This window comes from Dysidea avara, chromosome 6 (genome assembly GCF_963678975.1).
Source record: "Dysidea avara chromosome 6, odDysAvar1.4, whole genome shotgun sequence".
Classification (NCBI taxonomy): Eukaryota; Metazoa; Porifera; class Demospongiae; order Dictyoceratida; family Dysideidae; genus Dysidea; species Dysidea avara.
Genome location: NC_089277.1, coordinates 37,881,937 through 37,895,046, shown reverse-complemented (window position 1 = coordinate 37,895,046; position 13,110 = coordinate 37,881,937). Strand labels below are relative to the sequence as shown.

At 38.1% G+C, this 13,110-nt stretch overlaps 1 protein-coding gene across 3 annotated transcripts in view; it reads right to left on the bottom strand.

The window, feature by feature from the left end:
• The window catches only part of LOC136257655 (uncharacterized), a 53,885-nt gene extending 41,118 nt beyond the window's left edge, over nt 1–12,767 (bottom strand). Inside the window, exons 1-5 of one of the 3 annotated variants that reach the window (XM_066050910.1) lie at nt 6,295–6,608; nt 6,151–6,243; nt 6,032–6,099; nt 2,270–2,995; nt 2,107–2,215 (exon numbers count right to left, since the gene is read on the bottom strand). In XM_066050910.1, coding sequence (XP_065906982.1) covers nt 2,107–2,215; nt 2,270–2,995; nt 6,032–6,075 — 879 coding nt within the window. In that variant the 5' untranslated portion in view covers nt 6,076–6,099; nt 6,151–6,243; nt 6,295–6,608. Of the gene's footprint in view, nt 1–2,106; nt 2,216–2,269; nt 2,996–4,312; nt 6,100–6,150; nt 6,244–6,294; nt 6,609–12,211 lie in introns of those variants that run through there. The other 2 variants (XM_066050911.1, XM_066050909.1) reach the window with 2 other exon arrangements.
• Nucleotides 12,768–13,110: the final 343 nt, after the last annotated feature.

Below are 13,110 nucleotides of genomic sequence, written 5' to 3'. Positions count from 1 at the left end.
ACAAAGCCATCATTCATCACCTCTTGTTTCGCTACTTTTTATTGCTTGGATCCCTACTGCATTTTTAAATATTTTAAAATATACTAGTCTGTACATTGCCTACTCTAGCAGATTGTTTCAAGAATTTAATATATCCTTAATATGCCAAGTAGGGCAACAACAAAATTAATGCTAAATTTTAACATTCAAGCACTCTTTAATTGTTCTTAAAGAATGTTTCAGTGTTGTTACACCCACTCAATTATAGTATGTATGTATTTGGCTGGTTTTAATACACATGTTTTCTGGGTAGTGTGGAGAGTTCGAACGGCGGTTTCCGGCCTTGTGAAGGACCTGGCTGGCAAGAATCAGTAGTTTACTGGTGGATGGCCTGATAATGTTGGCCAGGCATTTTTCTGTTGATTTTGTTACATATCAGCCACTAAGGAGCCAGTATAGCCCTGTGTCTGGACTCCAATCGTGGTCTGCCCCATTTTAAAGTCTATCTCTTGCACACCCCACCACCCCTCACCCTCCACCCCTTTGTGAGCACTCGTGATACTTCACTCGTCCAACTGCCCAGATTTTCTATCTTATTTGGCGGAATCTCTACAAGCAGCTACAAGTACTGGAAATGATTTGAAAGATAATGGATGCAACTTTTGTGTGAATTCCATACGCATGCTTGTTAGCCCTGGCAAGTTATGCTGACTTAAATTCTTTAAAACTGTTTATCTCGAAACTTCTAATGTGCAATTTGGATCATTTTCCCAAAATCCAGTCACATAGTCTCATTCAAATTCCTGACACTATACTTACAATTAATTCCGGGCTAGATGAAACACCCTTGCCACCACCCCAGTACTGGCTGTCAAGTGCTGGACAGCTGGATAACACCAGCGACTATTAGGAACAAAGCTATTCGAGGGCACTGCAAGGCTGCCCTCAGAATAGGCCAGATCGATACTGGCAAATGTAGGATACGTGCAATAGAACGATGACCCCTCAAACATATAATGGCTGATCTTAATAGAGAGAAGAAAAGTCTGCATCTCATCCAGTATATGTGACCAGATTTTACAAAACCGATCCAAATCGCACATCAGGCAAAATCAAACTAACACCTCCAGTGGACATCTACACTATCACACTAGTAGTTTTGACACTCAGTATCACTCAAACTACTCAAGGTTAGTTTCAACAGACATCTTTTCTGGGTGGTGTGTAGAACTCTAATGGCGATTTTAGGCCTTGTGAAGGACCTGGCTTGGCAAGAATCAGTAGTTTACTGGTGGACAGCCTGATAATGTTGGCCAGACATTTTATCTGTGGATTTTGCTACATATCAACCACTAAGGAGCCAGCACAGCCCTGTAATCTCGTCTCTGTACTCCAATCGTGGTCTGCCTCCATTTTGAGGTCTAACCCTTGCCCACCCCACCACCCCCCACCCCTTTGTGATCACTCGTGATAGTCCAACGGCTCAGATTTTCTATCTTATTGGGTGGGAAACTCTATGAGCAGCTACAAGTACTGGAAGTGGTCTGAAAAGTAACAGATTGATGCATCTTTAGTGTAAATTTCATATGCATGCTTGTTATCTTTGGAGAGTTATGCTGGCTTGAATTCTTTAAAACTGTTTATCTTGAAACTTCTAATGTGCGATTTGGATCATTTTTCCAAAATCCAGTCACATATATAGTTTTGTTTAACTGAAGAATATAGCTACACACAAGTCACTCCATGCCAAATCACAAAATAATCAAGCACCTTATTATTAGTAATGTTTTCCTTCATCCCACATCCCCAAAATTATTCCCTAATCTTTCATGGATTGAACCACAGCTAATTATGTCATCTCTTGCTGTAAAAGCAATTGCTGAGTGACTGCTTTATTACAGCAGGTGAATGCTCAATAATAATTATTAGAGCATCTTAATCCTTATAATATTCCAGTTCTATACTAGTAGTGTTTGATAACAAGATACTGTTATATTATACTGCAAGTAAATTTTTTTTACTTTATTTCTGAAATACAATTGCTTTACAATTCCTGATTCCTTTACTACCTAACATAAATTATTTAGGCATACTCTGTTGGGCCCTTCTGTTGACAAAATCACTTACTCTAACAGTAGTTCCAATGTTGTTTCTAAAAGTGACATTATCAAATCTTGCATTGTAATAAGCAATGTTGATAGCTGCGGCATCAGCACCAAGGTTACTATCAAATATACTACACAATACAGTTTTACTACATCAACCATTCATTCTGCTACAGTTCACTTACCAGTCAATGAAAGTTACGGGAGTATAATGACTTCTGTCCACAAAGAAGTTATATGATGCTACATCAACAGCACCAGCATATATTCTAGCTGAGTTGTTAGTGAATATACAACTTCTAAACGTCACAGAATTATTAACTAGTCCATTGTAAAAATAAACATTTGATACAGCTCCAATACTAGCAGTGTTTTCCGTAAAAATACAATTACTTATTGTAACACTAGACATTGCTTCTGAATCACTTCTGCTGTACAATGTACCAACCAATAAGGCTCCAGCGATTGTAGCACGATTACTGACAAACAATAGATTTTCAAACACAAAGGTCTGAAAATTTTGTGCCTCTACATAACAAAACAACCCTCCACCACCTTCATCAGCACTATTTCTGAAAAACACTGAGTTGTTTACAACACAATTCACTAGTGCGGAAGTATCAACAAAGATTGCTACTCCTCCACCTCGACCACTTTGGAAAACAATACGATTAATGTCACTCTGTAATCTGTCCGGCAGTTTAGCAGAATTATCAGTGAAATTACATTCACTAATACTAACATTAACACTATCATAGATTCCATTGATACATGATATAGACAGTCCTCCACCAGTTGCCTGGAATGGTCTTGTACTGTGGCTACCATCAGAAGTATTGTTGTAAAACGTACAATTCTTCACCATCACATTTGGTGAATTGTAAATATTTACTGCTCCAAATTGATTGTCCCTGTAATGCATAATGTCACAATAAATGAATCTTCTCTACTGATAGGTTAGGTCCTTCGATAGATGTTTGACATGCAAATTTTAACATCATTATAAAATTATACATTTATTAAGCATTTCAACAAACATGTTTCTTATGTACAGAATAAATGTGTCTTATAGCCTTTCCAAATTTCCAAATTTGACGAGTCATAACTCATCCTGTGTTTAACATATTGTCTTAAAATTACATACAGTAATAGTGCTATTAGGAATGTAAAGTGACCAAAATGTCAGCCTGGTACCATACTCACAAGTAAAGTTATGGATTGCCAAGTATACATGCAATGGACAATATCCGCAATGACGTTTTCTGACGTCACTAAACAAAATGGCCATGCTACTTTGTACAGGAAGGTATTGGGCAAGATAGGGTTTCCCTATGATAGTGTTCATAAATTCGAAAAAGGGCGAAGGTGAGGCATATAGCAATACAAATAAGCCTATTTGTGTCTGAATTTATAATTTTTGGTCTGCTTTCCTTGTTGGAGTGGGTTCTGCATCGTCACGGTACATGAATTACTTCTTACCTTGATTATCTCGTGGTTCGATGTGTAAAAAACTACAGACAACATACATTTCGAATACTACATGCTAAAATCTCTGAATCCCCCATACTAACACGGCCATTCTGTCATTTATGACATCATATTTTGTCATAGCAGATATTGTCCTTTGGAAAGGCTATAAGACCAGTTCCAGTAACAAAATTAATAATCTATCTCTCAATCACTGTACAAAACACTTTACACTTTGACTAAATTGCAGCGCTTTAGGCCACATAACCTTAATTATTGGCTTCTCATCCCCGCCTGCATCACTGTTTTTTTCTTACTTCATCAAGGATATATTGCACCACTAGTGGCTACGGGAGGTCAATTAGCACCTTTATAGTTGGTACCTTGCTAGAACAATCTAAGAAAATTGCATTTTGAGTCATCTTAGCTAGCTATGTAATTCAGCTATCTACATAGCTAGTAAAAATTAAAATAAACATCTGCCCTCCCACAAGGCTATTTTTAGTACAGAAGGAGGAGAAACTAATGGTTAAGTTTATGTGGCCTTAATAACGATTTTGGAGCATAACGTTTGCTCATGTAGATCCAAGTCTGTGCCATTTCTTAATACAGGGATCACCTGATATGAACCTTTCAAAATACCTTAAATTTTATAAGTCATATTTATCTTACAAACAAGCCTTTAACCCTTAAACACGCAAAGGCCATTATAATGGCCCTATTATTTATTACACCGAAAATGCACGAAAGTTTATGCTTACTTTCGCGAAAATAATCGCGCATCTTTACAAGGCTGTATCTCTGAAAATCCTCGACGTATCAACTTGAAACTTGGTATACAGATGGTGGATACCCTGGGGTTTACCCATCGGACTATCAATTGTTTATCATTAATGCTTCTCTATTTATCCGAAGTAATATGCGCATAACTTGGAAATAACCGTCATGGTAGGTGGCTCCGTTGGCGATTCGCCTCAATACTTGGTGTCGAGAAAGAGTTGTACCCTTGATACAAGGTGGTGAAATTCCATTGACATTGCTGCAACTCTCAGGTATTTATGAATTTTAGAAAAAACTTGTGGTATTCACACAATTGTGCGAAGTAACCGCACGTCTTTACACGACTGTATCTGTGAAAATGCTTGATGTGTCAGCTTGTAACTTGGTACACAGACGGTGGATAACCTGGGGTTTATCCAATATTATTCTTATGTTTTTATCAATAATACTTCTCCATTTATCCACAGCAATACGCGCATCATTTGGAAATAATCATCATGGTAGGCAGCTCCTCTGTCCATTCGCCTCAACACTTGGTGTTTAGAAAGGGTGGTACCCTTGATACAAGGTGGTGAAATTCCATTGACATAGCTACAACTCTCAGGTAGTTGTGAATTGAAAAAAAATGTCGTATTCTCATAATTATTTTTACCCTATAGGCATGTAACAAAGAACTCCAACACAATCACTGTGGCATTTCAACGTGCTGCCAAGACGTATTCTGGTGACTGGTCAATCAAATACCAACAGCAATCCATTTTATCATGCACTGTTCATCAAACAAAGTATTATTAGCATTAGAATTTGAAAAACTTTTCAAACATAAAATGTACATGAAATATATACACTAAAGAGCTGGGATCTTTACTCAGTAAAGGGTTTGCCTCATTTAGAAACCACCGATCCAAGTGATTTCAGAGAAAAAAACCACAATCGTGGAAAAACCTGAATTACAAACAGCTCTGTACATAACTAAACAGACAATACTGTCAACACATCTAAACTATATACATCGGCTGAACCTGTAAAAAGTCTTAAGACACAGTAAATAGCATACACCCCTTATTTATTTATAGTTTTCCTTGGTGTGGTATATCTTAAAACAATTTTCAAGGCACAAATGAACCATTCCACAATTTACGCAGCCATACTTAGTACGTTTTCTATGTGTCTTCCGGTCAGAACACACTGCACAGTCACCGTCAGTCCCAAGGTTCTCTATGAAATGGCGTTCCTCAAGCCTCGCAGGCGATTGAGGAAGAAGAGCCTGTGATTGACGTCCTCCATGCTGGCGTGAGCTATGTTGACAAAAGTTTAGTAGCCAGTTGCTCCCTAAAGCTTTTGATGGTCCTACGATCATTCACAGGTGTGAAACAGCACTCTAGAGTATAAGCATTTTCGATAGCCAAATCCCTACCCCTACTGGTACCTCTACCCCTACCAGTACCTTTCCTCCTACCTCGACTAGGCACAAGATCCATTGTAGACACAGTTCCCCTACCCCTTCCTCTACCTCTACCCCTCCCTCTATTTCTACCAGACAAAGGATCAGATGGAGATGGTGAGTAGTCCCTGCCTCTATCACTAGGTGAAAATGGGACATGTGGAGAAGAAGAACTAACAGGAGAGCCATGGTAGGCCACAGGAGAACCACTACAGGGGTATTCAGTTTCCAGGCTACCCATCCCACCGTCACTCACTCCACTATGTAGCCCAGATGGTCCAGGATGGCTTGACTCATCATGACCTTCACAATATCTTACATCAGCTATTAGAAGAAGCAGGACTCAAGTTATAAAACATGTGAAAAGCATTATACCTTCATAATCATCGTTTGTTTCTTCCTCGATGTCTTCTTCGTCGTTGCTGAACTCTTCCTCACGATCATTTTCTTCCACACCGCCATAATCATCTATAATGGCAGGCGAAGTGATAGGACCGATTCATCTGTCCGCCATTTTACCGTCTTGTTCCCTGGTAAGCCTATCAAGGACAAAAGAGTCTTCTCCATGGACAAAAGAGTCCTCTTCGTCCGAGTTGTTCCAGTCATCGTCGGTGTCGCTATAGAAAAGTTGATCAACAACAGTATTTTCATCCATATCTCGCTTATCTTTAATCACAGCACAAAGTTCTTGAGCTCGAATTAAAGCCCAGAAACGTGGCTTTCCGTTGCACTAAACCGTTTCACGATCACGTAATCCTAGCGCGCGCACCTCTGTGCCAAATATGGAGGGCCACTTAAATGGCCCTTGCGATTTCAGTGCAATATTTCGTAAATTCGCGTGCACGTTTAAGGGTTAAATATAAATTAGACCCTTTTTGTGGTGGATTTGGTGGATTTTGGCGGTGTCTAAGTTACTTAGACCCTTTTCATGTTTACTTAGACCCTTTTCATGTTTATTACGCGCACCTGCACTGGTAGCGTTGGCAACGCATCGCCACCTGAAAATTAATTTACGGGTGGAGTAATGGCTTGTTTCTACTAATGAACACTACATTTCTCTGTTACAAGCAGCTGACAACAATGTTAAGGTACAACAACTACATAAAGGGTCTAAATAACTTAGACACTTCAGACCACAGGGGTCTAAGTAATTTAGTAACCTGATGGTCTTGTGTTGTGGCGCCTGAGCGAAGCGAAGGTGCTACTACAGGGCCTGAGGGTTACTAAATTACTTAGACCCCTGTGGTCTGAAGTCTAACTATTACATAGATTTTGGGTTTGTCAAACCTGTATGAATACCCTAATTGAAAAAAAATTGAATATTACTTTTTCTTACTACTCCAGCAATACATACAGTATATCAGGTGTGTTATAGTAGGGATCATGGAGATTTGGGCTTTCTTGCCCAAGAACATCACCCAAAAACCAGACTCACTAATCCTCATAAAAGCTTGGCAGGACTCTACCCTTCCAACAAGTTTCTTTGAAATTTTATATTAACTGATTTTCACCCTGACTAATGCATCAGACCAAGCATAACTACGGCTATGGGCTACAGGCTACAGGCTTGAATGCTTCACTTTCCAATGTTGCTTTGGCCTGATAAACGCCTTTTCACCAACCATGGCAGCTATAATACATGCATCATGGTAGTGTTGGACACTAGCTGATTAATCGGTTTTGGTTAAGTCAAAGTACAGGTAAATACTTTGAGTACCATTATTAGCGGTCACCTTATATTTTAGCATACATATATCAATGCTTATAATTATTACTAATATGAATCATTTAATAATGATGAGGATGAGTGTGTTAGTAATAGTGGAGAGGAGAGTGACTTACACAATACAGAGCCTCTGCAAATGATGTTGAGTGATTCAAAAGGATACTCTCAGATGTGTTATATTAATTCTTAGTGTTAGCATTATTTTTTTTGGATCGGTTGTCAGTATTGACTAATTCTGACACTGTAACATCAGTTATCAATGTAATCAGCTAATTTGGTAGACCTACGGTAGCTTTGTCCTCCTTTGTGTCCCACTCCTTTTTGCATGGCTTTCATGCATTCTTTATTTTATGTAGGATGACTGGATTTATTGCAGAGGCGCTTCTCATACTGTTTTTTGATTGTAACACTGTATAACATGTTGAATATAGCTGGAACTGAAGCATGGCCACTTTGCAAGGGATGAGCACTTGACTATAATTTTTTGGAGCTGGATTGTTAGCAGAGACACTGCTTATACTGTATTCTATTTGGAAAACTGTACAACAGATGGAACATAGCTGAAAAACAAGCATGAAGATTTCAGCTATTGATAATTGCGATGTGCATTTAGATATGTGATTAAAAATAACTAATCCAGATACTCTAGCAAGGGCGGCCCCAGGAATTTTAGTGACTGGTTTCCAAACCTTTGCTAGAAGCAAATTTAAATCTAGGGAGGTATGGGGGCAAGATTTTCCATAAAATTGTATAATTTGAAATTGAACCTGGTAGCAATATTGACAGTTTAAAATATAATTAAGTTAGGTATAATGCAGGTTGCTTAATTGTGCTTGCTTAATTGTGCTTGCTTAATTGTGCTTGCTTCTGGTACAGTATCAGGTGCTGACTAAAGAGTTAAGGGACAGAGCAAATTTGACATTTGAAGCATACAACTTGCAGACATGGATGTTGTTCTGGGGGTCTTGGGACATGCCCCAGGACGATTTTCAGATTTTAACATCCTGTTATAAGATTTTGGACTATTTTTTTACTGTGGTGGCACAGGTAAATAAAGTAGCTAGCTAGCTACTTACAGTTCTTAAGAGAAATACAAAATGTGGCTGCTCTATTAGAGTGGTTGACTGCTCTATTAGAGTATTTCGATCTGAACTTTTGTACCATTGCAAATCACTGTATAATATAATTTTGATTACCTGAATACACTTGACTAGTTTCTGGGAACCTCAGAAACCCCCCTAGATCCGCCCCTGCTCTAGTATGATGATCATCTAAACTGGAAAATTCTTGAACATTGGAGCTCTAAAGCCATCATTACTATGTATTACATGATTATTAACTGTGCATCTGTAAACTTCTCTGATTACCTTCAAAGATCTATAATCTGGACTAGAGGTCACCAAATAAAATTCCTTAATTACTCCTCAAGAATAAACACCTTCTACCACTCATTTCTGCCTACAGCTACAGTATTCAACTATGGAACTCACTGCCTTGCATGTCGAATTAATAGACTAACTTGACATGCATTACACTCAATTTTGTAAGTTGCATAGTTAAAATTAATGTATCTGGCACTGCCACTGTTATTCCTTTGATTTGTAAATAAAATTAAAACTTTCACTCACTAAAGGGTGACCTATGAGCCCCAAAAATTGTATATGAGACTCCCAATAACTATTTAAGTACTTCAAAATATTTCAGCATTTGGATTACAGTAGTAAGACTTGTGAACACAATATTAAAATTTTTACTGAGATCGATGTTTCAACTTCTATGCTTACTTATTCCATGAATACCTTCTTACTAGGGAACTGTGTGCTTGTGTAGGAAATGGGATGGTACGTAGAACGTAGAGGACCAAAGGATCCTACAGCACAAGTGTACTTAGCACATGTTAATAACCAGAGTCAGTTCACTTTTATATTCCAAATAGTCATCATGTCTAGTTATTGCATAATGTAAAAGTAGCTATGTGCATGCATGTGAATTGTAATTGTACTTTTAATTAGAATAATGAACGGTGTGTGAAGTAAAGAGGTTTAAAGTGTACAGAGTAGAGACGGTGAACTATCAACTACCCACTGACTCTCTGGAGAATAGGAATGCATTCAAAGAAGCTTACGACGACTTTGCCATTGCAACACAACTAACCACCGAAGATGATGCAATACAAGCACTTACATTGAAGACAGTGCTGACAAATCCTTTTGTGCTGAGAACTTACTGATGAAGACAGAAAAAAATCAACAAACATTCTCGAAAAGTTGGAGGAACATTTTGCACCTACCCAGAACATGCTATACAAATGGTACTTATTTCGCTCAGCCCAGCAACAGCAAAGTGATGCTGTGAGCCAGTACATATAATTTGTTTACGACATTTGGCAGAAAGTTGGGGAACTTAAATGATCAGATGCTGCATGATCGTTTCATCCTAGGCTACCATGACCAATTGGGAGGTAAAATGCTTGTCAAAAGCTGGTCATAAACGAAGTACTTTAACATTTAATTTCCTCTACTACTCCCTTTGTGACTTCTGTTTTCAGAAGTTTGCTGGAGATTAACAACTGTGTTCTTTTTCGTCATGAGTGCAACTTTGCACTGGACTGTAGTGGCCTTCTTCTGTTCACGTGTTATGCCATGTCAGTAGTGCCAGGTTTATTTGCATGTTGTCTTGGGTCACCTTTTAAACTTGTTTTTGCTGCTGATTCCGCCTTGTCATTAGTGTTTAACAAAATCTTCATATTGTTGAGCTCTGAGTTGTGGCTCACCGAATAGTCGAGGTATGACTTTCCTGCAAATGTAAAGAGATGTGTGCTACAATAGCTTGGTGTACCGTAAGTCGCATTTATTTTTCGTTTTTCATATACCAAATCATCTACAAAAATTTCTTACATGAAAAGTTTTACACAAAATCGAACTACTCTAATAGAGCAGTCATTCACATAAATCATACAAAAAAATTTTTACGAAAATTTTTCAGATTTTTTTTTTTTTTGCATGAAAATAAAGCGAATTACAGTAGTTGGTATTTCTGGTGACATTAGTGGCTCTTTTGTTGGTTAGTTGCACGATCATTGCATGTGAAACATTGCCTTGCTAGGTGCCAAATTCCACTTGCATATTTCTGCTGCCTCATTAACATCAGCTGTAGTCTTTTAGGTACATTATAGATTGGCTTCCTAAAAATTGGCTCGGTACATGGATCTGAGAGTCTTGAGGGTTAGCCTAAGATCTGGGACTCTTGTTTGAATTCTAAAGTAATTATTTGTTCCCATCTGTTCATGAGCTTAACTATGAGCTAAGAGTTACAGGAGTATTAATATTAGTAATAATACAATTAATTAATGACTTGTCGTGGTAACTAAAGTCGCAAAAAAGATTAATTTGATGCTGGCTAGATTTTCGTATATGTTCATTGTTCTAATTGAAAGCACTACAATTCACCCGCAGGTGCATTAGTGCTGTGAAACGGTATGAAAAAACCATTTATTAACCAATATTGTCTAGGTCAGCTAATTACTGTTTAAGAAGCCTTTAAACCGGTTTTGCCCACCCATTTGGTAAACCAAAAATTACCCCTCAAAGCAAGTGTAAATATGTGATTATAATAACTGTTATTGTAAGACAGGATGTTGATGATCACTTTGGTACCACCCTAAAGCTTCCAGCAGGCATGTTGTCAATGAGTATCATTATGTTTGCCAATTAATACCACTGTATTACACAGAAACTAGTTAACCCGTTAACTGCCAGTTATTGGTTACCAGTTAACCAGTTTTGAATTTGTTATCAGGTTCACAACTCTAATGTGCATACTAATACATTATGCAATTATCCCTAAAATCTCCCTCCTTTACAAAACAATATAGTACAATGTTCTACATCCTCACCCCTTTACATCACAATATATGTACAAAAACTGCACAATCACAGTTCAATCAAACACTACATAGTTGATGTTAAAAACTACATAGTTAATGTTTAAAAACTGCTCTGCATATTAGCATTTGACACAATCCTTTAGCCAGTTAGGTGGTTTAGAGATAGTGAGGATGCTGTACATTTTACATCTGATATATGCTTTTTCAACAATGTAATCCTTTTAGTTGTTGGTACTTATGACTGTTCGCAAAAGGTATTATACAAACTTGTCTGTTTTTGTGCAAATCACAGAACAAAACAAATAAACCAAAAAAGCATGGTGCAAAAAAAAAACTTCCAGTAAATGAAAATAAATGCTTGTCCAACCTGGGATTTGAACCCACACCATGTAACTAAGGCTACGTAGGATCTGCTAGATAAAACCTCAACCATTTACACTTTAGCAAGTAAGGCACTTTTCATGGTATTTTTAATAGTACATATAACTCCAGTGAAATATCTGTATGATCTACTATTGATTGCAAATGACACTTGTAATATTGGTACCGGTACAGCCCTAATGAGTAATGACGAAGCCACCATACAACATAATGCTTCAGAAAAGGGCTTAGGAGCCACAATTCTACAACATAGGCAACCTGTTACCTATGAGTCTGTCAAACTCGTTAATGTAGGTGGAACGGAATTATACACAAATAGAAAAGAAGTTCCTTGCCATTGTGTTGGCGTGTGAACTCTTCAATCAGTAATCAGTATATTCATGGCCGACAACAAACAACAGTATGCAACAACAGAGCTGTAACTACAAGACTGACACACTTACTGAAACACACAATTCTGGATTACCACAGTGTTCACTTCCTCCACATATATTGGAAGGATACATCCAGTAAACACTAGTCCGTCAAATACAACCATTGAGGCATGTAATAGTTGTCTACTCTGCAGACCATCCGATATGTTTGGGGCATCATCCACACAGTTTATGATGACTGCACGATTCTCTCCCGTGACTGTTAAGCTGTCATCTTCCTTCAAGCCAACTCCATGCACAAACTTTGTCATATTTAGTTGATAAGTATTAGCAGTTAGTGACAGCTGAATACATCTTGGATCTCGTCCTTCTCGTCGCTGTGACGTGATGTTATCTAAGAAGTGGTCTAGCTGAGATTGGTTGATGATAGTATGTTCTACACATGGGGAGTCAAGAGTATTGGAGACGACGCCCCTACAATACAACCTGAGAATGACGAATAGCAGAAAACAATAGTTCATCATTGGACACTCTCTCCTTGACGGAAGCCGCACTATATAAGGTCAGTTATGTGTATTTAGGCGGGGGTAGGTCCTAGCCGGTTCGTCCTCGCAGACTAGGAACGATTCCGTAACACGGAATTAGTGCATAATAGTATACGGAGGTGTTGTGAAACCACTACGCAGTGATTATCCCGGTGATCAATGGCGGATCCAGGATGGAGCATTTGGGGCAAATGCCCCCCTGGAGCAGTCAGCCATACCTAGGCCTGAGCCTAATATGCTCAAAATTTTACCTATTATTCTAACCAGAATTTCCCAAAAAATCAGTTCTCCTATTATTCTTTTTTTAATTCTTTTATCTAGCCTATTATTCCATAATAATGCCAATTTAGTTTCTGTAGCTATAGTCACTTAGTTCTCAAGATGCTGTAGTATTGCCAGAATTAATTAATATCTAACCATAAA